This window comes from Anguilla anguilla, chromosome 9, assembly GCF_013347855.1.
Source record: "Anguilla anguilla isolate fAngAng1 chromosome 9, fAngAng1.pri, whole genome shotgun sequence".
In the NCBI taxonomy this organism is placed as follows: Eukaryota; Metazoa; Chordata; class Actinopteri; order Anguilliformes; family Anguillidae; genus Anguilla; species Anguilla anguilla.
In genome coordinates this window covers 11,375,670-11,402,822 of record NC_049209.1, presented here as the reverse complement: position 1 = coordinate 11,402,822, position 27,153 = coordinate 11,375,670, and the positions used below count along the sequence as shown (strand labels likewise).

Sequence of the window (27,153 nt, the reverse complement as noted above, 5' to 3'; positions counted from 1 at the left end):
CGTCAGACAAAATTAGCCAATAAAAGATAAATTCATTTGAAAATACATCAATAAAAATCTGTTTTTTGTACGATTCAACCAACCAGTCTCATTAATGACAGTCTAGTTTTTAAAGCAGACATGCTTCCGTCTGGTATCTGAGCACGTCCCTCCCCCTTTGTGATCAGAAAAGGTCTGTGGTGGTTAGAAATTGAGGAAAAGGATAGGATCTGGAGCTGGTGGGTGCGTGACATAGTGTCGTGAGTAATGTTGTTACCGAACAGATTCTTTTGGTAATTTTCTGTATACGCCCTGGCGGTTGTCTCCCCTTAATGTTGCGATCAATACGGTAATTCTGGTTATTGATGGGTCGTATTCGGTTAGTTAGGTAGCGTGTATCTCGTCTTGTGCCGCACAGTAATGGCGGACTTGGCGCAAAGTGAGCTGAGAGGTTGAGCTGTAGGCTTGCTACTTCAGCCTGCTAGCTACTTAAGTAATGCTTTAGAAGTGTCCACAGAGTAAAGGTGAAGATGATTAAAAAGGGGCGTGTATACGTAGAAAATGCATTCTTTTATTTTTAAGAAACGCTAAGCTGATGTCAGGGGAAACACCTCTGCACGCAGAACCCCGAACTAGTTAGCTAATGAGACTTAGCTAGCTAGCTATATGGTTGAAACCACAAACATTAAGTAGTTATTCCACCCTGCTACCTGTCTTATAGAGCACCATTTATTTTGTGCGGGATCATTTTGGGCAAATTAGTGAGCTAGCGTAATGCAATCACATGTTGCTCAAGCATACAAATAACAGCGCTGTTATACGAGCGCTGTGTGTTTGGATGTATGCTCAGGCAGTTTAAAACGATAATTGTAGTGATTTCATTTATGAAAGTTTAAATGGAAACATAATGGTACGTTTCGGTATGCAGCAAGCTGCATGGAGTCAGATCCTGTAGTGAATTCGTGTGTGCCATGTCAGCTCATGAGAAGTCCAGGTCGTGTTTACGTTCTTGCCGAATGTCCCCATAGATCCATAATCAGTGGAAGATATGCTACTTGTGTGAACTTCGTGTTCAGTAGGCCCAGATGAGGGGTGGTAAACCGCTACCACGGTGTTCTTTCAATATATTCAACCCGTTGATAGTATGCTGCGAGAAAGTTCACTTCATATATATTTATTTACGCGTTTGCAAACTTGTTTTGGCTTTGCCACAGACCCAAAGCGTGGCCATCTAACGGAAGCACAAGGGAGTATCTGTCGATAGATTTTATGCTGGTTTGTCAAAATTTCCCGCTTTCTTAAAATATTGCTGATCATGAAAAAGCAAGAAGAGCTGAAGCCTTTAATATTGACACACTACTTAAGAGGCCGAAACTTACTGTGTCGTTTTCCTTCCTATATATTTTTGTTTGTAAGCATGACACACATTGGGAAATAAGAGCATGCGTTTGGAGAAAAAAACATCTTTGTTATTGCTTGTGGTCCTGAAAACCCTGAACATCGCGAGGTTTCATCGGCACATAAATCGGCCAATGAGCGCAAAGGTCTGGTAAAGCTGCCTGTTTGCAGGAAAGCTGGAATTCTAAATGTACAGATCCAGTCTATGGTACATATACAGTTTGGAAAGGCGTGGACAATGTCTACGTTTATCATTAGCAGCCGAAAGTGCGTACATCTTACTCTCGTTTTAAATGAGCGTTTGTCCAGATATACATTGATGTGTCAGCTGGACTATCCTTCATGTTGAAGGACGTAACGTTATACGCTCTAAAGTTAGTTGGTCGTAAATGCGAACGAACCTCCTAGCTTGCATTGCTAATTTGGGTTCAGATGACTTCAAAATGTCTCCTACACTTTCACCGCCCAATAAGACCTTCCATTTGTTCATTCTGATCATGTAAAAATAAGTAACTTTCTTTTAATGTAATCGCTGAATGGTTTAGCAAGGTAGCAATATATAGTTTTGAAAAACCGTAATTACACAAGGCCATGTCTGGCCTAGCACGTTATCAGTTCTGCTGTCTTATGAAGGTTTTAGTATGGTCGTGACGTGAGAGTTTTAATGGTGCCCACGTTTTGAGTACCAAAAATCAACTAGTTTGTGTCGTTGGTATGCAGGTACATTAAGTGACCTTGTTTCGTTATGTTTGAAATATCACGCCCTCAATGCAAAATTTAGATATGCACTTCCATCCCAGTCACTTACATATTATAATACTCTTCCTTGCTTTTTAAATCAGTAAACCTGGTGCAACATGGAGCCCTCTGAAGGTCCAGGATCTTTAGACTCATTTCAACTTGCTAACGAAACTTTACGACGAGACTTGCTTTCTGCACAGACCAACATGGAGGTCTCCTGTACAGATTTCCTGGGCGCAGATCAATTCGGTGCCAAACAGCAGGCTTCAGAGCCACCGTCACTAACGCAATCTGAAAGGGAACGGCAGAAAACACAAGACAGTCTAAGCATATTGGGGGACCCAGACTCACTGGAACTATCCAAAACCCAAGTAGAAGAGTTCTACAGCCGAGTGTTTCCAGAATCATCTGAGCCATCCTCGAGTTCCTGGCAAAAGGATTCTACCAGCCAGGACCACATAGAAGCTAAGTCACCAAAGGGAGCCGAGCTGGCTGAGACCAGGCACAAAATGGACACTCGTGAGGAAAAACAGGACACTGACCGTGAACCGAGAGGACCCAGCCTGGCAGGTTCTACTGACCTGCAGCCTTGCACGTCACCAAAGATGTGCGATGATGATGTACAATCGTTTGCCGAAGGAGGAACTCTGAATTCTGAGAATGAGCCCCAAAAACTAGAGGACTCAGCAGATCACAGGATGATATCAGGAAAACAGGAGGAAAACAAAGTCATACTTGACCCCCAAGAACCAGAATCCAGTGCAGATGCTCTTCCTCTCAGCAGAGATACAATGAAAGCCACTGGGCCTGAGAATAGAGTGGAGGAAAAAATTGGAAGTACCCCAGCAGAGGGCAGTGTAGGCCCACAGATCAGTGAGGTCAAGCCTGGAGCAGTGACCGAAGGTGAGAGTGCTGGGGCTGAAGTTTTAATTAATTGTCATCTGAGACTGGAATATTGATTATAATTTTGCTAAGTGGCTCATTTAATCTTCCAACGGTTTATGATAATTTCTGAACTTGGAAAAAAGTTGGAAAAATAAAAGTAAAACTGAACTGTTTAGATCAATTAAATCTTCATTTAGATAACATTTTCACAGGTATCATGTGGTCGTTAATGTTATGAATCCAATTTCCTTTTCTGTAGCTAAGGATTTCCCTGCAGCTTCTAGCCCCACTGAAAATGCAACGGAGTCTGAAAATGCACGTGATAAACTGGTATGCTTGGCACTACCTGGTTGCTGCTGATGCCGTATAATCGATATGTTGCCGCGTTTAAAATGGTGTTTTAAGCATGGCAACATATTTCTTTCTTGGTCTGACTTTTTGAAATGTATAGGAGAGTAGGAGAGCCCAACGTCTGAGGAGAGGAGACTCCAGGCGAACATCGCAGAACTCCTCAAACAATGGTGAGTCACCACAATAACTGCACAGCAATAGTTCTGCTACTAAATAATCATTTAAGCATATTTTTTGGTTCATGATTAAGTCCGTTTTTAACATTTGTCTTTGAAATTTTGCGAGGCAACTTAAAAATGCTTGAATTAAAAATTAAATAATGTTCGCCAAACAAGGCTAATAATAAGACATTACTAGAGAAGCTTTGTGAAGATGTACATTTTTTTTTTTTTTTTTTTTACATTTAAAATGATTTTGCAGTTAGCTATTGTGTCTTCCTGTAGTCAAGCTCTCTGATGACGATGACTCGGACGCCATGGTGGACGACCCCAAGGACGCGGACTTTGTCCCTCACGCGACGACGCTGCCCCGCCGCTCCCCCCGGGTGACCATGCGGAACCAGAGGGCGGCGAGCAGCCCCTACTCGGCCCCCGAGCCCGCCCCCCACACGGCGGCCCGAAACTCCTCCCCCTCGAGCGCCACTCACGGCCACGCCCAGAGGCCAGGGGCCTGCCCCAGCTTACCGCGGAACGCGCCGCGGTCGGCCACCAAGATGCACTGCGCCCACTGCCGCACCCCCCTGCAGAAGGGCCAGACGGCCTACCAGCGCAAGGGCATGCCTCAGCTCTTCTGCTCCTCCACCTGCCTCTCCTCCTATGCCAAGAGACCGCCTAGGAAAAAGCCTTGTGTCTTCTGTAAAAAGTAATTTTTTTTCCCCCCACATTCTTTAAAAATTCCTTTTCGCTGACAATATTCAGTGCAGTCGTAATGTAATAATAATGCAACATCACATCTGCTTGTAGTAATAAAATCCAGTTTAGTATCTTTAGGATTCCTTGAAACTCTGTTTAGGACTTTTTCATGGTTTTCTCGACGTTTTTCAGTACTGACCTTCTCGATTTCCTTTTCCGCAGGGATATCGGAAATGTTAAAGAAACAGTTTTTGCCCAGACGGGACCGTCCAGCTCCTTCCAGGAATTTTGTAATAATATCTGTCTTTCGCTGTACGAGGCCCAGTTTGAGACGCGAGCCCCGTTGATAACGGATCCCACCGCACCGAAATGCAGCATCTGTCACAAAGTGGGGGAGGTAGGAGGAGAATCGCAGCTCCTTTCAGCCCAAATCCTCTTTGCATGTGTCGCTTCCGAAAGCTGGTGTCACCAGTTAAAAAAATACCCCCTGTAACAGCCTTGGTTAGAGCTTGGTCAGAGCTTGGTTGCGCATATTAAACATTTATAGGAGTGCTAGGTAGTGTAGGAAGCTTTAATCATTTGTTCTTGGGGATTTGAAACAACTTCAAGCTCCTGATGCACCAGGCAAAATGCACGAAAATAACAGTAGGAATCATTTTTCCTCATTTTACTTAAAATTTTGTTTCATTAAAGTATGGTCATACCTGGTTTTACTGTAATAACATGGTATTCAACCTTAGGCGTAGTAGTGCTCTGCAATGAACTGCTTGTCCGCTGTGCCTCTTTCAGTTATGGACAATGCAGTTCATTTCAGAGGTTGTGGTTCAAGATGTACCCAATTGAGCCTTTTCCATTTCTGAACATGTCATTTGCTGCCTGTTATAGTTCGGGTTCCTCATAGTCAGCAACCAGATTGTGTAACTTGTGTGTTGGTTGTAAGCTGCTGTATGTCTCTGTAGCTGCTCTAGGTGACCATCTAATACGGTTATTGACTGTGAGCATGCAGTAATTAATTAAAGAGAGCAATTTTAACGTGTCTGGTGTAAACCAACATATTTGAGTGTTAACTGAGTGCGTTAGAATAGAGAATTTTTACAGTAGAAGAAAAGCTTCTAAAGCATGGGACCTTCCCTTTTGTTTCACTCTGATATTTTGCTCTTTGTGAACAATCATTTACCCAGATTTCCTGCTTGAGGGCCATTACATTGCACACTGGGACTAATCACTTTTAGGGATGCCAAAGAACTGCTATGAAATTACGAAGGGTAATTTCAGCATATTAAAGATAAATGACTGGAAAGACAAAATGTTCTAAGGAGCTGTAATGTAATTACATTGTTGCGGACTGTATAATGTTCAATCTTGTATGCCATTCAGTCATATAGTGGTATGGTTATGCACTGTGATGAAAACATTTTAAGAATATAAATATGATACAGTGTCTGTTCAGTTAAGTGATTTAGCATTTCCTGTCAGTTACTAGTTTACAGAAATCATTGTTCTTAAATCATATTCTGTCATTAGTAAGTGTTTTTATATTATTGACATATTATGCATTATGTTTCAATAGACTTTAGTGAATATGTGACTTGTGACTATTGTCAGCTTCTCAGAAGAAGGCTTCATGAGGAAACTGTCCGCTTCATAGTGCTGGAGCGCTGAATTACGAGCTATAAAGGCAGGTTGCTGAAAGTATAGGGCCTAAGTGATAAGCCATAACGTTTGTGACAGCACTGGCCTGAATCAGAGGGAATCTGAATGAAACCAGCATAGCTGTTATTCTTTCTAGCAAGGCTACATGAATTGTGTCTCTGAGCTCAGCATTAACTGATGGAGTACAGCTTAAAAGCCCAAGATGTGTTCTAGTGTGTTGAGTGAACATGTCTGCTTCTTTATTTCAAATGTCAACAGTTTATGTTTACTCCAGAAAGCTGGCACGTAGTAGGCCTTTTCTGTTCCGACTTTCCCCTGCCATCTGTGAGCCATTAGTAAATCGGTACAATAAAAGTTATTAAAAATAAGTAAGCACTTTCTGATGCCAAGGTCTGCGGAACCACACAGTGATATAATTAAGGTATACATTCTTTACTGCAGGCTATGCTGGGTGGCTAGTGCTGTTTTAGTGGTGCTTTCTCCAGCATGGGATATACGCACTTTATAATTACCTTTAGCATGTTAACTGAAGGCAACTATCAGTTTGATGACTGTCCCACATCCTATCCTATATGTATTTGAGTTAATATACTTAAATGTAGCAGGTTTTAATGTCAACTGAGGTCCGTGTTGCCATTGCAATTAAGAAGGCAGATTTCTGCTTTAGAAGGTTCCTTGAACAAGGGTATCCACCCTGCAGATGATTAAGGATAAAGAGTGTCCGGCAGCGGTTGGTTGATGAGGCATCTTCATTCAGTAAGGCAGGAGTGATGGTAAAGCCGCTGGACGCCCGATCGCGAGGCGGCTTTCAGAGTTTGTGCCCTCTCTCTCTGTCCGTTTCCTCAGATGCTCCACGAGGTGAGCAGCGGGAACATGGTGCACCACCTGTGCAGCGATGCCTGCTTCAACCGTTTCCGTGCCACCAAGGGCCTGAAGACCAGCTGCTGCGACAGCTGCGGGCTCTACATCTACGCCAAGGCCGCCCGCGCCGAGTACCTACTCCACGACGGGCAGCAGAGGCGCTTCTGCAACACCACCTGTCTGGCTCAGTTTAAGAAGGTAGCCAATCAAATTCTCCCTGATGAGCGCGCAGATACGCTATTGTAGGGGTCTCTAACTCAATTGATTGGCTAAAGGGCTCACAGACTTTGATTCCAAGGCCAACATTGGCTGCTAATTGAAAGGAAATCACAAAAACCAGCAGAGACTGTGCCCCTCAGACTGTAGTTTGAGACCCCTGAACGACTGTCTGTTAATATATACACTGACATCACCCGGTGCATCGAAAAGGAGCATGAATGTCATAGACCAGCTGTTTGTTCAAGCAGAACGGTTGGTGTGGTTGTGCCTACTGTCTTTCAACCTCAAATATTGAATCCCAGCAATTAACAGTATGGCAATTAAAAGTAATACATTTTTCTTCACAAACGCTGTTTGGAGACTTACTCGCCCAAACTGAGTTTGTGAAAAAAAGTGCAACACTTTCCTTTACTTGTAATAAAAATTTAAGGACTAATATTGACCGCATGCAGGCAATGTCTTTTGTCCAAGCAGAAACCCATGCAGAAGTGCAGCGATGACTACGCGTACATTAGCTGCAGTGTGTTAATTTAAGTACTAACCCATTCAAATAATCAGTTGGGCTGCGTAAGCCCATCTTATTTAAAAGAATTTCTATTTTTGGTGAAATTATTTTGCATGTACGCAAGCACTGTTTTGGCATGTGATAGAACAGAAAGATACATAAATAAAAAATAAATTTATTAGATGGTAAATCAGGCAGAAATTAGTATCAGAAATCAACGTGCATATTAATGAGTGCTTTTGCCTGTTTATTCAATTTTATCTGGTTGAATCTTGACCTTGCTGCTACTTGTCTTTTTTCTAAAGCAGGGGGTTCACAATTGTTCGTAGGGATCCTCTATTTACATTGATGTTTGTTATAGTCAGTCTCTTAACCACTTGTTGAAAGCACATTTTTTTAGTTCTTCTGTGACATTTTGTCCTTGAACCTATTTTAACACAAGGCAGGTTTATTTTTGAACCCTTCGTTTTCCATTAATGGCTTAGTGGCCGCGACCAGGTGTCCACTCTTTCAGAAGTTAGGACCCCAGCTGATCAAGCATTTGCACCTCTTCCTAAAGGAATCGCCTTTTGGCACATTACAGACAATGAAAGCATTCGTTGATCTGACTTATTAGAAGTACTGGATGTGAACATGAGACATTTATGCTTCATGGCATGCATGGCTAGGTATGCAGTAACGTGGCCTTTAAATGGACATTAAAATGGTATAATTACGAACAATGAACAGCTTGTTACAATTGAGGTTGCATTTATGGTTGGAATGAAAGCCAGCATACACAGTGGGTCCCCAGGAAAGAGCATGAAAACCCTTTTCTAAAGTACACCATGCGTCATTCGATCTCAAATCAGACACATTTATTAAGGTTTATAGACTTTGGTCAGAGGTTCTGTGTAGATATGTTTTTCCCACGCTCCTTGACCATACAGATGGTTCCAAAATGGCCACTTTCTTTAGGGGCAGTATTTCAGTATACAATATCTCTCAGGCAATAAAATTTAAAAAAGACCTGATTTTTTTGTGGTGGCTAACATCACGCCCAGCACAAATTCAAAAATATGAATCCACTTGTGGATTGAGACAAAACATTAAAAATAATTTTTGAAGATCAACACATTGTATTGTGTTGTATTGTATTAGCTTTGGTTATTGTGTTTTGAATTATATTATCAATTTCTAGATACAGAGAACGTACTTTTCCAGATACATTATTGCATGAATTAATATATTAATATGAGGTTACTTTCTGACAAATAAAAAAATATTTTGTTTTGATGTTTGATGGTGTTATTCCTTCTACGCTAACTTGTGAATGTTGGAGATCATCAAAACACGGCAAGTTTACAAATGAATAGCAAAATGAAAAAAAAAAAAAGTCCTGTCTATGTACATTAAGATATGTTTTCTGTTGTCTGAGACATTGACAAATTATTCAAAAGTTTAAGTTGAGCTGGGTGGTCAGGTGCCACACAGAAAGTGTTGGCAAACAGGTTGTGGGCCTCCAGTCTTGTTTTGATGGAGCATTTCTGATTATTGGGGCCTGAAAGAGCATTGTTAATGCATCTGTAAAAATTCAAATTTGCCTTTGCAATGTTGTAATTAGGCAATAACATGTGATAAGCCATCCTACATTGTAAATGTTTTTTTTTTCTGAGGGTTGGGCCAGAAAATGTGGGCCTTTAAGGTCTCAACTCGAGCGAAGGGAAAACCCAAAATGTTAAAAGGCTAATGTAGCTATATCGAGCCTTTTTACTTAGAATAGAATGGGAGGTGAACATGCAGGCCACATGGTGAGCATTGGAACCTTGTTTTCCCTGATGTCTTTTATATGCATTTCACTATGTGAGGCCTGCCTCTGCCATTGGTAATTATACCTCGTGTGTGTTAAACGGTATGGCTTGTGAGAATGAACAATTAAAAACTAAAATGCCCCCACTTATTTGTTTCAAGTTTTATTAAATGCTTGGTGACTTGCATGGTCTAGCATGTTCTAGTTAAGCTGAGTAAATATGAAATTTGTAAAACATGAAATTTCATGACGTGCTAATTATAAAACAACATTTTATCACTACCAGAAAAACATTGCTGCACATCTTACCCTTAAAAACAACATCATTGCATTGTTAGCAAACTACCTATGAGCAAACAGTAAGTGAAAACGTTGAGTGTCATCGGTAGTCTTGTTAGGTGTGCGGCTACGGGCTGCCAGTCGGCTAACCGCACATTACACAGCATTCCAAAGGAGCACGGTGTAAGGAGTGGTTGGCTGCACTTTTTTATTTACATGGGATAATCCCTTGCTGGATAATTTACCGATGCCATGTTCCTTTTCAGAGCAGTAGTTGTGTGGGCAGGAGAAGGGAGGGGCACTCCTGTCATAACCAGTCAAAGCTGAGAATGTAAAAAAAAAAAAAAAGACATGCCACACCCACACATCTATATAACTCCACTTGGTAGACCTAGTGGAGTTATATAAAATTGTCAAAAAATAAAATAAATGAGGAACCTAATAGAGAGCTTTGGGATTTTTGGGAGTTTAGACTTTTGTTACAGAGGCAGCCCAGCAATTAAAAGCATTTTCAGGTGCCTGCCATAAATCTTTTGGTAGATTCTTTTGGACACCAGCACCCCCTGGTGTGCAAAAGCAATTTTTCAATTGTCTGTCCATAACCAGGCTGTTATTTTGCATAGAACTTGGGGAATCGCAGTAAAATATGGTTGCAAATAATGAACAGTATTGCTTGTTATCACTGTATTTCCTGTACGCCATGAATGTTTTGGTGCCAAGGTTGCCAGTCTTTGTAGCTGGTCGTGCGCTCTGATCTTGTCTCTTGTCGCTTCAGAAAAACACTAAAGTGCTCCCGTGCCAGTGGTGCAAGACTCTTTGCAAGAACTTCGACATGCTGTCCAACCCCGATGGCAACGGCAAAACGCTGCTCTTCTGCTCGGTGTGCTGCATCACGTCTCACAAAGTGAAAAGCACCTGGGACGCCGGTAGAGTCCCTCTCCCTTTTCTCTCACTGGTCTTCCGAACGGGCTCTGAACGTGAACGAGCTGTCCGTGACAGTGTCTCCTTTTCCCCGCGCCAGCTCCTGCTCGACCGTGCGGCTTCTGCAGACGCGCGCTCTCCGAACCCGCGTACTACTACAAGACCGACCAGGTCGTCTACCAGTTCTGCAGCCCTAGCTGCTGGACCAAATTTCAGGTAGGAAGGCTCCATTTGCGGTTTTGTGTGCAGAAGCACCCTCAGCGCCTCAGTAAAGGCGTACATACGTGACCTTTTGAAATTGACTGCGTTCTTGTTTTCCGATGATTTTGCATTCAGGTGTGCGCACCAGATGTTTGAACTTGCAAGATTAATAAATGTTTGTTTCTCTGTTGTGAAGGTTATTTTATAAAACTTTAGGGCTTTAATGCCTGATTTTTAACAAAAGAGCTCCAGGTAGTTAGCGTTTTTTTTAAGGAGTTTAAAAGTGAAAAATGAACACTTAATATTTACAGTGTGATGTACGGGCTTGGCTGGAGATGCCTGTAAAGTGGAAATATTCTTGTTAAAATGTACAAACTAGCATCTATAGCCGAGCGCGTCGACTGACTTCTGGAGCCCATTAGAGTCCAAGCAAATCATAATGTGCCTCAGTGTGCCGAGAAGGGTTGTTTGTTGGATGCTTGTTTTTGCCTGAAAAATCCATTTTTATTTTCTCAATGTGCGGTGAAATCAAACGGTTTAAAAGGTGCTGTCTGATTCTTCCTTTCAGAACAACAGCCCCGACGGTGATATTCACTTAAGTTGCCACTCCTGCCATACCATGTTCAACGGGAAACCAGAAATTCTCGATTGGCAGGTAATGACTTTGCTTCTCGTTTCTAAAATCGGAAAATAATGTTGAATCTAGAGTCACACCCGTCGATAAAAAGGACTGACCGGTTCGTTTCACAAATTCAGCGGTAAAACGACGCGGCCGTTTTTGTGTGGGTTTCAGGACTCCATCTTCCAGTTCTGCTGTAAGGAGTGCTGCGAGGACTACAAGCGGCTGCACGGCGTGGTGATCGTCTGCGAGCACTGCAAGCAGGAGAAGCTGCTGCACGACAAGATCAGGTTCTCCGGCGTGGAGAAGAACTTCTGCAGCGAAGGTCAGAAGAGCAGCCGACCGCTCGCGCCCCGTGGAGGAATCGAGCCGCGCTCGGGCCGCCGCGGCGCGAACGCGCGCGACGGCGCCGTCAGAAATGCCCCCGATCCCCGCTTGTGCCTCGCGCGGACGCGCAATGCGGTTTTTTTTTTTTTTTTGCTTAGAAACGTGAATGCTTGTGTCTGTGTGACTTTCGTTTCATTCCCCGTCTCTCTCTCTGTGAAAGGCTGCATCTTGCTGTACAAGCAAGACTTCACCAAAAACCTGGGCCTGTGTTGCATCAACTGCACGTACTGCTCCCAGACCTGCACGAGGGCCGTCACCGAGGAGCTGGACGGAAACACGTGGGACTTCTGCAGCGAGGACTGCAAAAGCAAATACGTCCTCTGGTACCTGAAGGTATGCCGGGTCGTACTATTTATACAGTGTGGTCGTTCGCCAGGCCGTGAGGAATGTGGAACACCTGTCCGGTGTCATGAGATGCGCGGAATGTGCACAGTTCCTGGTGTACCGCTCCAGGGCTTGCATTGTAAATACTTTGTGGTTCATGCTCTGAACTATTAAAAATGATGATTGAAAGATGTTCATTTTAGCACCTAATGCGATGCATGTTATTCCTTACTATTTTGGGTAGTAGAATGCTAAACAATAGTCTTTCATTGTAAATGTTTCTTTTGCTGGATCAGAGATAAATGTTTGTCCACAGTTTGATTATGGTCTTGCTAGGAAATGCTACATTCACACTTATTGGCTAGTCTTAAATCAGATACCCATTTGCAGCATTAGTAATTTAACTGCCCACACAAAGATAGGCTCAAATCCTTGAGAACTGGATGATCAACTTCCCAACATATTGTCCTGTGTTATGTACCAGAAGGAGCGCAGGCCCTGGACACCAGCACTCACAAGCACCCAGTCACGCGGCTCCACCCAAAACGCCTTGGCCCCAGGTCTGTTTTCACCACCTCCCCCCTCCCCCCCCCCTCCTCCCTCCCTCCTGTCCCCAGGCTGCCCGATGCCACGCCTGCAAAAGGCAGGGCAAGCTCCTGGAGACCATCCACTGGAGGGGGGAGATAAAGCACTACTGCGACCAGCGCTGCCTTCTGCGCTTCTACAGCCAGCAGAACCAGCCCAACCTGGACACCCAGCGGGGCCCGGAGAGCCTGCTCAACAGTGCGTCAGGAAGCCTCCCCCCCCCCGACCCCACCCGCCACCGCAGGCCCGCTCGCAAACTCATAACCAACCGCGTTAGGCTCAGTCACTCATTACAATCCCCCAGCTTTCACGGCGGTAACGGGCTTCGTGGCGCGCGGTCAGTGGGAGAAACGTTGGTGGGCCCCGGGGATCGTAACTCGCGATCAAGCGCCGAGCTCCGGCCAGCTGCCATAACGAGTCCGAGGAACATGAAACGGTCCTCCGTCAGCGTCGGACGGCCGTAAAATGCACACATCTCACATTCTTCTGTTTGGCTCGGGAGAGGGGGGTTTGTTAATTTAACGAGCTGGGTGAATTCTGCCGATTATCCCGCCGTCGAGAAGTGCTTCTGCAGTAAAGTTTTTTTGGAACCGTTCTCGACGCTGTTCTGAAATTCTCAAAGCCTTTGTAATTTCCACTGCGTCTATAAAGTGTTTACATGTGCAGGCCGTTGGCAGTAATTGGCTGTTAAACTTGTATACATTCGCTCCGTTCACGTTTCAGGTCAATCCCCAGAGTCTCCCCCTACCACTGCAAAGAAAGTTGAAGTGAGTCTCTTCTTTTTCTTTACGCACCACTCCACATGTAATCCGTAGCTTCACATTTTGAATTTATATTGATTTTCATTTTATTATTATTTATTTAAACTTTAAAGATTCCTTAATTTGGTCATACAGCTCCTTTAATTAAATCTCATAATTGTGTTAGTTGTCATTCTAAAATTTTATATTATTCTGCGCCTTACATTTCAGTAAGCAAAGAATAAACATACACAATTTCCTTCCGCAATTTTTTCAAGCTTGGACATCATATTGTGACATTCACTCTCCATAATACATGAGAAATCTCATATGTACATGTTTGAACAAGTAACAGCTCTGAAAATAAATCATTTAGATTTTTAGATTTGTTTCAGCTCTCTGTTCTGTGTGCCTACAGTACCCAGAATTCAGTGTGCTTATGCATATATCACACAGCAAGACATCTGGCATACAATTCAGAGTTCCGTTGAGAATTTATCATCTATATTTATGCTTTTAGGTGATCAGGAACTTTCATAACTGTGTACAAGTTTGATTTGCAGATATAATTTCATACCTTCCGCAGGAAGGAGAGACAGAGAAATACGTTTTGTACTTTGCATGTTAGCCTGGAGTAAGACGTTTTCATTTTTTCAACACTGATACCTGTTTTGAAAAAATAAGGAACAGAATATTAAATCCTCTATATGGCCACCACAGGCAACTTTTTGAATACTCCTCCTGAGAAGTCCACTAAGAAAAGGAACACCCTTATGAGTATGCTCTGATGCTGAAAGGCCTGTGTACGTATTCTTAGGTCACAGTAAAGGTGCCGCCAGCTCGCCTTTCCCCATCGCCTTCTCCTCCACTCCCACCCTCTCCTAACGAACCTCAGAAGAACAAAGCGTCCATCTGCAAGCCCTCAACGGAGACCAGATGTGTGACCTGTAAGCCTAAAACCAGGTCGCAGGGTTGCCAGACAGGTAAGGTCACACAGAGGTCTTTCCTTGTCACCCTCTGCTGGTTTAAGTTGAAGGGCTTGGGGTATCGGCGCAGCATATGCAGAGATTTCAGCCCTTGCGTGGAGATCATATATCTCTTGGTTATAAGAGCACAAGAACTGATGAGCGTCAGCACATGTACTGTAGTTGGCCTCACGCTTAGTAGTAGCAGGGGGACTCAGTTATAGGAGGTGTGTTCCCACCGAGAGTTAAGTTCCCAGAACAAGGTGTGTCGTATGGTGCATTACTTGCCTGTTGTTTGGGTAGGAGATCTCCTGGAGTGTGAGGAAAAGCTCTTGCCCTGGGCGGGCTTAGATCCAGTGGTTAGGGTTTGTGTTGCATGTTGGTGAAGGTGGCTTTGAGCTTCTACGGGTCAAATTTGCACTGAGCCTCCACGGTGGTCTTCTCTGGACTTCTGCCAGTACCACATGCTAGTAAGGGGAAGCAACATTTTATTTGGAGATTTAATATCTGGCCACAAACCTTTAAGAGAGGTACAGGTTTATGGGGCAGTGGGACTCCTTTTTGAACAATGTTAATCTGTAAAACGTACACATGAACCACAGGGGTTCTGTTCTATTTGGCCAGTGTAAGCTTTGTGTAGCGAAGATTTTAAGCTAGGGATCAGGAGCACAGGCAGATAGATTACTCGTAAGGTTAGGGAGGTGCTGACTGCCTGGATGGAAGCTATCAAGGCTACATATAAACATCTTTTAAAGGAAAATCTTATTACAGTTGGCTTGGTACAGCTGGGGGTTGGGGAGACAGAGAGGAAGTGTACAGTACCCTGAAGTTCCTTTGTATGAATCCTCGAATAATAAATAAAAATAAAATGCATTTTCGCAACTAGACACTGGGATTGGTGGACTGTAGAAGGGTATGATAATTGCCACAAGAATGCTACCTGTTAAGTTTGGTGGAGGAGGAGCAATGGTCTGGGGCTGTTTTTCATGGTTTGGGCTAGGCCCCTTAGTTCCACTGAAGGGAAATCTTAATGCTACAGCATGCAATGACATTCTAGAGAATTGTGTGCTTCCAACTTTGTGGCAATTGTTTTAGGATGGCGCTGTCCTGTTTCAGCATGACTGTGCCCCCACACACAAAGCGAGGTCCATTAAGAAATGGTTTACCGGGTTTAGTGTGTAAGAACCTGACTGGCCAGCGCTGAGCCCTGACCTCAACCCCACTGATCACCTTTGGGATGATTTGGAACGCTGACTGTGAGCCAGACCTTATTGTCCAGCATGAGTGCCCGACCTCACTAATGCTCTTGTAGCTGAATAGATACAAATCCCCGCAGCCATGTTCCAAAATCTAGTGGAAAGCCTTTCCAGAAGAGTGGAAGCTGTTATAGCAGCAGAGGGGGGGCCAACTCCTTATTAATGCCCATGGTTTTGGAATGAGATGTTCAACAAGCACATGTGGGTGTAATGTTTGGGTGTCCACGTACTTTTGGCCATGTAGAGTATGTACATGCTAGGGGTGTTCAGACAACATCAACGTCTTCTGGCAAACAACATTACTTGTGCCTGTATATGGAAGGTGGGATCTTGATGATTTTCGTGGTTTTGTTTTCTGTTTAATGCTAGTTTTTTATCATCTTCTCAATACCATTGGTCCACTTCTTGGTCAGAAAAATATCCGTGTACAACCAGTGCAAATCCTGTATTGACGTCTTAACTGGTGGCTTCTTCATGTGGGTGCGTTGCAGACGATTTTGTGATGCCCCAAACCTTCATGCTGCCCATCCCGGTGCCTGTCTTCATCCCTGTGCCACTGCACCTGTACTGCCAGTACACCCCTGTACCCCTCACCCTGCCCCTGCCGGTGAGTCCCAGCACCCACTGTGGGGGCCTCGGGCCCCGTTCATGAAACCGTTCAGCCTCACTTCATCTGATAAAGAGAGGGTTCGATTTCAGCTTAACCCGCTCTGTGACTTGCATGTCCTAAATGTAGAACATTGCGACTCAATCTGTGGGTATGTGAAAATCCATTAATTAATTTCATTAACCGCGGTACTGGTCACATTTCAGGTATTTTATCTTGACCCGTCTTCAACACACTGTTCTTGTTTGCTTGCCTTTCCTGGAGAAATACAGGTCTTTGTAACCTGGGAAAGGTGGCAGATGCATCCAACAGATGAAATATTTAATGGTGACATCACCTGCTTTGTGATTCAGAAGCTTTTCTGGCATTAGATGAATGTAGTTCTGTGCTTCATATTCATCTTTTGATCTCAAATCAAAATGCCAAAATAAAAAAACATTCACGCTTCCATTACCATACTTTTGGAGGACGCTGTGTGTCATCAATCAAGGTGTACTGAAGGAGGATTTGGTTTAGTGGCCATTCTGACACACTGTACTAATAAAGTCTGGTTTTTGTTTTGCTCCTCAATAAGGTTCCTGTCCCCATGTTTCTGCCCACAACCCTGGAGAACGCGGATAAGATCGTAGAGACCATCGAGGAGCTGAAAGTCAAGATCCCATCAAACCCCCTGGAGGCGGATATCCTCGCCATGGCCGAGATGATAGCTGAGGCCGAAGAGATGGGCAGAGCCTCTTCCGACCTGTGTGGTAATTATCTGGCCTGCTGTGAAAAGCTTGCCACTTTTAGATGCTTCTGTTTTAGTATGCCTCTTGAGCATATCCGTACACTACAAAAACTGGAAGCTTGGTGCCATTTTGTGTATAGTTGGCGTAAGTGTTGCTACACTACTATTTGTTGCTACACTACTATTTTGTACTATTTGTTGGCAGCACCTTGCCTGTACCCAATCTGACCTAAAGTCACAGAGCTCAAAACAGGCCTCGGTATCACAAAATCACAGCATACCTTTGGGTCTCACCGTGTTCGAGTCATGATGCAGATCTCTAAATCCGATAACGTAGCTAATTCATTAGCCAACTGGTTTGTCAGCAGGATTTTAGAGTTAATGTCATCCTGAAACATGTCTGAAGGCTATACATTTTTAGTACTAATTGTTCTTTAATATGTATGCAGTACAACTATGTGAGTGACTTATAGCAACGTGGTTCGTGCGTGCATGCATGAGTGTAGTCAATGTTTTGTCTTTGTTTCCTGTTGAGATTTGTCCAGTAACCAGAGTGCAGAGGGCTTGCTGGAGGACTGTGATCTGTTCGGCCCAGCCCAAGATGATGTGCTGTCCATGGCGGTCAAGATGGCAAATGTTTTGAACGAGCCTGTTCCAGAAGATCTGAGTGCTAGCCTCCCTAAAAGTATGTTCAAGCTGAATCATATAGATGAGATGTGAGTAATGCCAAACTTACATTGGACAAACTTGGATTGTGGGAACATATACATTATGCTATTAGGGGCTCGCAACTGGGACGGTACATTGACTTTACTGGGACAGGACATTTATTTTACAATCATCCACTGAGTGGAGATGCAAGTTTCTAGCTTTGGAACACAAATAAAGATGGTATTTAATTTACATCTATATTACCTCCTCTCCAGGTAAGCCACATTTACTGTTGTGCTTATGAAATGTATGCAATGTATGTAGCCTATGCAGACACGCCAATATATTGTATTAACTATTGGATATTTAATGCTGATTAGTCGTTGACTTACTCGGTTTTTATGGTCTGATGTTTCTTTTTCAGTCACGGTTGTCAGATTGTCATTTGTCTGTAGCTGCTGTCTCAACAAATTTGCCCAACAAATTTGTTGAGACATCCTGTGATTGTGGGGAAGTTGCAAAGATGACATCCCAGTCGTGAGCCTCACTTCCCAGATTTCGTCCAATTCTAATCGCGGTTAAACTCTGGCAAGGTCATACAGTGTAAGTTTGGCATAAGCATGGTTTGTGAGTGTTATTAACTTCAGAGAAAGCAAGGGCTAACATACTGGAAACAAGTCATTGTATGCCTTGAAATGCGTTCTTCTTTTTAGCTCCTCTAGACTTGAACCCCAGTGTTGAGTTCCTGTTTGACTGTGGGATGGTTACACCAGACAGCGATCGTCCAGAACATGAGCTCCCTGCAGCGGTGCAGAAGGTAAGGAACTTCACAGTTCCTCACGCTCTCCCTCTCTGACACGCTCCTTTTCTCTGACCAGCCTTCACGCAAGTACCAAGAGGACACACAGCAGTCTTCCAGGCCGTTTATTGTAGCTCATTTGCAATTAAAATTTATTAGCAAGTCATTTTATCACTGGGGCATGAGGTGAGGTTGCTCCTTGTTAAAGTATTGACTTCAAAGGCCAAACAGCCCAACAGACCCTGGGCCCGTTCATGGCTTTGTGTATTCCTTGTGGTAGAAAGTATTTAGTCTTGAAAGCTCCTTTCATTTGTTTGCAATGTTTCGTAATTATGCTGTTTAGTTGTTGGAAAATGTGGTTGTTTTATATGGACTTATAGTTATTTAAATGGGTCTTCTCCAGATTTATACATTTTAGCGGGGTCTAAATGTAAGTAGTACTAGTAAGTAGGAGTTCATTTCTTTCTGCTTAATGTCATTTTGGTAATCATCAATAAATAATATTTAATTCACCTTCCTTCCAGTAGACTTATAGGATATTGAATATATTAGGCTTAAGAATGACATGATATTGATTAAATTGTACGATTCATTTGTTAACACCTGTGTTTCACTGATGGCACCTCGTTCATGCATGATCTCACACAGGGTTACTAAAGGCAGGTTATGGTACTTTTGTTGGACCATAGTGTAAGAAGGAATCCCACATGAATTCACTTTAAAATTGCTCAAATATCTCTGGTCGTGTTTCATTTTCCACTCAGCGGCCTGAAGTGAACATTGATTTTGTTATTCTTCTTAATATTGATTATAGATGACAGTGGTGTGATTTGTCTTCCATTTGTAGTGGGATTGCAGCTAACTGAAGAAGTATTAGTTGATAAAATTGGAGCGTTAGTTTGTCACATCTTTATTAAAGAAAGGTGATCTTTTCAGTAATTTAATTTCTTATTTTTCTGGCTTATTGATAGAAAGTTGATGGAAAATCCTTGTAGAGCTGTAGGACTTTGTTAAAAACAAGTACTTTTAACTGCATGTCCTTTGAAAAGTGCTGTCTCGTACTCCAAGCCTGTTTTATCCCACTGTATGTCTTGGCTGTAGGCAAGGCCTCATAAAGGGGGGGGGGGGGGTGCTCATCAACTGGTGGAAAATCACAGAGTTCAGAGGCAAAGGAAATTGTGTTGAACCAACCTGCATCGTGTTAAAATATGTTTAAAATGATCAAAGATCTTTGGAAGATTTCAACAACATTAAATGGCCAAGAGATCTGCTGAAACAAAAAAGCAGAGGGCCAATGACCACATTTGCAGGATTTGATATGTGCTCAACCTGTCAGATCATCAGCCATCAACATTGTGTCCTACTTTAAAATCAGAAATCAGACATGACCGTGTGTTTTCTGGATTTTAAACCTGTAAATACTGTGTTAGGTGTTTTATGAATGCAGTGAGTGCAAGCAGGTCGGAGTGTAGCACAGTGGGTAAGGAACTGGGCTTGTAACCGAAAGGTCGCAGGTTCGATTCCCGGGTAGGACACATCCGTTGTACCCTTGAGCAAGGTACTTAACCGAAAATTGCTTCAGTATATATCCAGCTGTATAAATGGATACAATATGTAAAAGTTGTGTAAGTCGCTCTGGATAAGAGCGTCTGCTAAATGCCTGTAATGTAGTGTAATGTAATTCTGACTGAGGCCATGCTAAGAAGAAGTGCCTGTGTGCTGCAGGGATCAAAGCAACTCAGGCTGTCGGAGAGCTCTTCCAGGGACCCGCTACCTGCCCCAGCCAGAGGCACAGGGTTAAGCTGCACGTTTGGGGTCAATGCTTGGAAAACCTGGGCCCACAGCAAGCAGCCAGCTTCAGAGGAGAGAAAAAGTGAGGAATCCAGATTTGGCTCAGTCTATTTTCTTCACCATTCAGAAGAGAGCATTTATTTTTTATCAGCTTTACAATGCTATTCTATATCCCTGTACACATTGCAGTGCGCTCAACTGTCAGAGTAATACTATGATTTGTCATGTCTTTTTCTTTTTCTCTCAGCGAAACAAGTTAAAATAAAAGAGGACCTTCTTTCTTGTACGGCTGCTGAGCTTAATTATGGTCTGGCGCAGTTTGTGAGAGAGGTCGCAAGTTCTGATGGAGAAGGCTACCAGGCGGACATTGTGTACTACATGTGTCTTGGGATTCAGCAGGTTTGTCAGAACATGTCAGCAAAACACACCCATAAAAAATACATTTTAACGAATAGAAAATACATTTAATGTATTGCAATTTGATATTATCCGTGTCCTTTGGTAATTTAGTTAGTTGTGCTTAATTTAGTTGAATGTTTCATTTTTCAACTAAGTAGTTGACAATTCAAAGGTGACCAGTTCAGGAGCTGCAATATTTATCATTTATCCTGAAAGGTAGCCAGCTATGTTCCTACCGTTATCTGTTAAGTTTGCTGTCTGGTATTAGAAGTTTTTCTAGTTTTGTAGCCATCGGGGATGTATAGGTCATTAGCTACTTTAAGTTTATTCGTCAAGCATTGCAACTAGCTACCTACCTAGCTCAGTCTGAACATTTGTCAACAGAAATTTTCTCCATTTATCTTATAAAATGATTGTTGGCTAAATTCATAGCTTTCCTAATGGATTTGTGGTAGGTGTTCATTTTATTTTAGTTTATATAGCTTGCTAATGAATTGACCGTTCAATATTGCAAGGTATGGATTTTGTTTTGTGTTTTGTAATAATCAATGCTAGGTCAACTGACTAGCTGGCTGGAGTGTCACCATTGCATTGACATCCTTTTTGAATATGTTTGTTAAACCCATAATATTTAACAAGCCAAACTAAGCTAAAGCATTGCTATGTAACTATTTTGTAGCTTGCTAGCTGGCTAATTTAGACTTTAGACTGGCTAATACACTGCAATTACAGCAAATATGAAGGCATTTTTCAATTATATGCAAAATGTCTTTAATAAACCACTGTCATGTTGATATGCATCAAGTTAAGGAAACAAGGAGGACCTAAACAAATACTTGTTTTAATGGCTTTGGATATTGAAGTTTATGCAGCAAGCAAAATCGCTTTGAACGATAATTGATTATGCAAGCTGAGTAAAATGTGATATTCTGAGGCATTGTGTGCAGCTTCACTGAGAGGGTCTTTCTGCTGTTTGTGTTGCAGTACCTTCTAGAGAACAACCGGATGGTGAACATCTTCACAGATCAGTACTACCTGACCTTTGTGCAGGAGCTGAATAAGATACTGAGCAGGTGGCAGCCCAGAATGTCTCCAAATGGTATGTCCACAAAGGACCGCCCCCCCTCCCCTACAAAACGTGTAGGCCTGGCAGAGATGGAATATTATACAGAAAATTGTAAAAACCTCTCTAAAGCTACCATATCAGCATGCCCCAAAGGCAGTATTTCCTTTCAGGATTTAAGTAAGGGAAGAACAGTGCGCTAATAAATAAAAAAACCTCCACACAGTGTCTCATTCAGGGCAGGAAACGAACTTTTTCATCCACTGGCCACAGTGGCTGGGGCATCCCAAAATTCTCCAGCCAATTCACTGTTTTACCAGACAACTACAGTAGATCCTTTGAATGGAACAGGACCTCCAGATGATTGCCTGCCAAAGTGGCTGGTGGAGTTGGACTTACCACAGATAAAATCTACCCGCATTTGGTTGGTGGCTGGTGTTGATTTCTCACTCTGGTTTCATTAAAATATTGTGTAAACAGTACATATATTTAAGAATAAGTTCATTTTGTTTTATTTTGTTGTAATTGTTGTTAGTAGGATTGGTTACGTGATTGTGTTCCTATTGAACATGTTTGCCTGTGTGCTGGCCCTGAGTTAACTTCTAATCCTGAGAGTTTGTAACCACCGGCAGAGAGATGGTTCAGATCAGATGGTGCTGATTGACAGTTTCCATTTTCAACTGCTCAGTCCAGTGGTCTGAATATATCATGAAACCCTGTCAGAGCTAAAAGGGTCAGAAGTGTCCCCACGGATCTCTCACTGTCTGGTTTCATCTCATCAGTTCCTTTGAGCTTGATGTCTTTGCCCAAAGCAATACAACTGGTGAAATAACAATAATAGACATGTCCCTGTACACATGTTTTTCAAGAGTCTGGGTCTTCTGTAAACTTGATGAAATTCAAATGCTTGGAAACGTACATATTTATTTGCATGTTATGTGAATTCTAGAGCTCTTCTGTAAAATTCCAAGAATTTTCCAAGCAGATTATTCAATATTCACTCTATTTATAGTGATATAACATTAGCGAAGCAAAATGTGTAATTACACATATTTAGGATTACAAGAAACTATTTCTCATAGAGTAGATGTTCACAATGGTACGTGATGTTCACGTTTATATAATTACCTTATCACCATTTTGTGGCAGCAATATAAGTAGGAAGGCCTATTATAGTTGCAAACGAAACAGCCTGTTGCTAGCTAGTAATAAAATGAATTTATTTGAACTGTTTTAGGTACCATAAAATTATAATATTCAAATTTGGCACGCTACATTTATGGTGATTATCTAGCCCTGTGAAAAGGGTATGCTTAATCAATTATTGTAAGCATATGGATATCATCATTGAATATTACTCTCTTAACTATTATGAAGTCCTCTTTAGTACCCTTATAGGCTATTAAGTTTCATTGTTACAAATTGGTTTGAGAAGCATTATGGCCATCAGCATGTATGGGATTCTCTAGAATGGCTGCTCACAGCTGCTGGGGGCCATTTTGAATTCTAGTGTATTTTATTCCTGTTTACAGGTGCCTTTGTGGAGAGCCCTTTTTTTTTTCTTAATTGAAGTGTGTTGAGTGTGGTGGTAATGAATGTGCGTGCTGCAGGTGACCCTTTGTCGCAGGTGGAAGAGGAGCATCTGTGGGAGTGCAAGCAGCTGGGCGTGTACTCGCCCTTCGTCCTCCTCAACACCCTCATGTTCTTCAACACCAAGTACTTCGGCCTGCGGACCGTGGAGCAGCATCTCCAGTTGTCCTTCAGCAACGTGGTGCGGCAGTGCAAGAGAAACTCCACGTCGCAAGGCCCCGCTAAGATGCTCAGCATCTGCTACCTCCCCAGCCACCGGCAAAGGACAGCCAAAGGTGAGGTTCTGCAGTCACTTACCGTCCTTGTCCAGCAGAGAAGGCTTTCCTCAGCAAGAAAGGAAGCCCTTAAATCCATTTTGTACCTTTATATCAAGCGCGACTCATGCGGCTTCCATTTTTGTTTTACTGTCTATTTATCGAGCTGGATAATTGAAGGAATTCAGGTTAAGTACCTTTGTCAAGGGTGCAATGGCAGCACTACACCTGTGAATCAAACCCACAACTACAGTGTTACAGGTCCAGTTCCCTAACCATTACACTACATTGCCATATTTTATGGTGAAAGGTCTTGATCTGAACTGGTTCAATAAAAGCCTCGTTTTTGTAATAACTGTGTAAACTCAAACTGGTATAAGAGTGCATGTGAATGAAATGGAAGGCATAAATCCCTGATTGAATTGCTCGTCCTGTTAAACTCAGTTGTTCAGCTAAGGAAAACATGCCAATCCTATACAATAAAATGAGAACATCAATGTAAAGTCATACGTGACCATTGTGAAATGGTCTACCAACACCTCTAATTCTTCTGGAGGAATACAAAACCACTCCCCCATGAATACAAAACCACTCCCACATGAATACAGAATCAACCCCCATGAATACAAAACCATTCCACCATGAATACAAAACCACTCCCCCATGATACAAAACCACTCCCCCTGTGAATACAAAACCACTCCACCCGTGAATAAAAAACCACTCCTCCATTGATACAAAACCACTCCCCCCATGAATACAAAACCACTATTCCATGAATACAGAATCACTCCCCCATTGATACAAAACCACTCCCCCATGAATACAAAACCACTATGCCATGAATACAAAACCACTCCTCCACAAATACAAAACCACTCCCCCCATGAATGCAAAACCACTATTCATGGGGGAGTGGTTTTGTATCAACGGAGGAGTGATTCTGTATTCATGAATACAGAATCACTCCCCCATTGATACAAAACCACTCCCCCATGAATACAAAACCACTATGCCATGAATACAAAACCACTCCTCCACAAATACAAAACCACTCCCCCCATGAATACAAAACCACTCTGCCATTGATACTAAACCACTCCTCCACAAATACAAAACCACTCCCCTCATAATACAAAACCACTCCTCCACAAATACAAAACCACTCCCGCATGCGAAAGTCATTCAATGAATGAAAGTCAGTAATGTTATTTAGCAGCCTTTGCCTTATATGTATTTATTGTTCCTCATTTACCCAGGTGTTTCTGCACTGCCTGTGATCTACAGTTATATTGTGTTCAGAAATGTCACCAGATACCTACAGTAGTAATAGTTGGTCATTGCTCGAAAATGGCATGTTGATGAAAGGGGAGACTGACTGACTCAACGTGCTGTAAAAAGAGGGATGCTAAATTTAGCTCAGAAGGAACATGTTCAACATTTTTATTCAAATCATTGAAGTAAACTTTCCTTTTTTTCTTCTGCATAGTTTCTTCTCCATTACCCTCTATTTTCATTTTAGACCATTTTAAAGTAACTCCAGTACAGACTGTACCTCATAGGATGATTTAAAAGGAGTCTGAAATGGATTTCTGCTTCTGTATGACCACATAACCAATGTTTTCTTGTTTTACACTGTGTAGAAAGTTTAGTGTTCAGCTTTGTTGATGTGGAGTAAACGCTTGGTGTCCCTTCCCCCACTTTGGGATGTGTTGCTATTCTGAGTGTGCCTGTGCACTATTTATACTTGTGTGAGTGGAGGTCTTCTGAAGTGCTGCTCTCCGTGTGGGATGCGTAAGACGGTATGCGGCTTGGAAAGGGGTGACTGGACTGTTAATTTGAAACTTGCCTCTTGGCTGCACCCAGGACTGGAGGGAAACAGGGTTGTGGTAGTGAAAGCTAAAAGGAGCATAGAGACACGATGGATTGCTTTTTTCCTAAAAATACACCGGTGTCATTGAACACTCTTCCTTTGCATTGCTGTGCATGCTCAGTAGAATCCGTACGTGAATGTTCCTGAATGTTTCTTAGACTCATGGTCTTGAAAGTCAGTTTTATTTTCCCTGAGAAACGTACTCTTGGTAAAGACAAGAGAGAGAGAAAATTGTGTGAAAATTGTTTGAATTCCAGGCCTTGATAACTTGTTTTGTTCTTGAACATTCAACACTCAGCTGTTTGTGAGGGAAACTTTTACAGCATAGGCTGTGACCTCACAAGGTTGAAATCCCTGTAGGACAAAATCTTTTTCTGTTATATGGCTATCACCTTTTGCAGATGGCCAGATAATCAGACTAAAACCAGGCAAAGATGATTCCTTTTCTTTACAGAGATTTTGGTTTCATAAATCACTGTTCCCCATGATGTGATATTTAACTTTGTCAGGGTCGGAGTCAATTGTTAAAATAATCACTTCAGGTTGTAGGTTTGATTCCCAGCTGCCATTCTACCCTTGAACAAAGTACCTGCTACAGTAAATTTCCTGCTGAATTAATGGGTTGTATGCAAAAACTTTATCTGTGTAAGTCGCTCTGGATAAGAGTGTCTGTTTAAGGACTCAGATTTAATACGATGTAATGTGGGGGACAGACAGTGACGCTGCGTTGTGTTCTCAGAGAGCAGTCTGGGAAAGAGGAAGCGAGAGGAGGACGTGGTGGAGCTGGAACAGCAGGAGAACAGGATGAACCCCCTCAGATGCCCTGTCAAATTCTTTGAGTTCTACCTTTCCAAGTGGTAAGTGCATGGGTACGAGCCAGGTACGAGCAGACATGCCGGTGTAATGGAGGTAGGTCCACTGTACTGCAAGCTTTGAACAGCGACTACACTGCGCAACACGAGTTCAGCTCGCCGAGGTAAAGACCAAGGTCCCAAGCAAAGGGAACAGTCACCTGTCCACCTGTGTCTGTTATGAGTGAATCCACACCTCAGGTATATATATGTATTAATGCGGTAGACACATTCATACATCCGTGTTGTGACGTGTGCAGCGGTATTGGGTGTGATTTACGGTGTTGAATGAAAGCAGCTGCCTCCATGTGAAAGCACAGGCCCGACTGTGCTGTGCCCTCTGCCCACGCAGCTCCGGGAGCGCGCGCAACCGCAGCGACGTGTTCTACCTGCAGCCGGAGCGCTCGTGCGTGGCCGAGAGCCCGCTCTGGTACTCGGCCCTGCCCATGGACCGGGGCACGCTGGGGAACATGCTCAACAGGATCCTGGCCGTCCAGGAGATCTACGGAGACCACGCTGCACAAGGGAACCTGGACTGATCGCCCATCCTGCTCCTGTTCTCTGCACTGCCCCCCACCCCCGTCCCTCCTTCCCCTCTCGCCCTGTCCCCCCCCCCCCCCCCCCCAGACTTCTACTTTCACATGTGTGTGCCGGAGACTATGAGCGTGAAGCCACTTGGATCAAAACAAACTGTGGCGTTGGGACGCTCCAAAATGGCGGGAAGAGCCGGTTCGCTATTCTGCGCTGCCCCAGAAAAAAAGAAACTCAACTCCCGTTTAGAAAATGTTGCCTTGCGGCTGGCTGGCTGCAGGCGAGGACTCGTGCTATGGTCATCTGACTGTTCGCCACAGAAGTGGGTTAATTTTGCACATTGTATTCATTACACAAGGTTTTTTTCTGATTTTCCCGCACCGTCAGAGTGAAATCTGCTTCAGCCGGTATTGCGATTCCGAGGACGAGGCCTTGTTGTTACTGAAATAAAGTTTGAGCGCTCCACCCTGGTTTACTGTACAGATGTGTATTTATCTTTCAGTTTGTT

At 43.0% G+C, this 27,153-nt stretch overlaps 1 protein-coding gene across 7 annotated transcripts; it reads left to right on the top strand.

The window, feature by feature from the left end:
- The first annotated feature begins 79 nt into the window (after window positions 1-79).
- Window positions 80-26,725, top strand: LOC118235727 (zinc finger MYM-type protein 3-like). Of its 7 annotated transcripts, none has more exons than XM_035433434.1 (25): window positions 80-222; window positions 2,220-3,021; window positions 3,263-3,333; window positions 3,455-3,524; window positions 3,798-4,215; window positions 4,428-4,602; window positions 6,705-6,917; window positions 10,287-10,437; window positions 10,533-10,648; window positions 11,202-11,288; window positions 11,427-11,577; window positions 11,800-11,972; window positions 12,581-12,746; window positions 13,272-13,315; window positions 14,106-14,271; window positions 16,001-16,116; window positions 16,691-16,865; window positions 17,379-17,528; window positions 18,208-18,311; window positions 20,019-20,166; window positions 20,332-20,483; window positions 21,468-21,582; window positions 23,157-23,411; window positions 26,003-26,120; window positions 26,467-26,725. In XM_035433434.1, the coding sequence occupies exons 2-25, from the start codon at window positions 2,235-2,237 to the stop codon at window positions 26,651-26,653; spliced, it is 4,308 nt and encodes a 1,435-aa protein (XP_035289325.1). In that variant the 5' UTR covers window positions 80-222; window positions 2,220-2,234; the 3' UTR covers window positions 26,654-26,725. The 7 variants fall into 7 exon arrangements, with proteins under 7 accessions (XP_035289325.1, XP_035289323.1, XP_035289329.1 ...); XM_035433432.1 differs by having other exon boundaries at window positions 95-239; XM_035433438.1 differs by lacking the exon at window positions 12,581-12,746 and adding an exon at window positions 12,448-12,523 and having other exon boundaries at window positions 95-239.
- The last annotated feature ends 428 nt before the right edge of the window (window positions 26,726-27,153 follow it).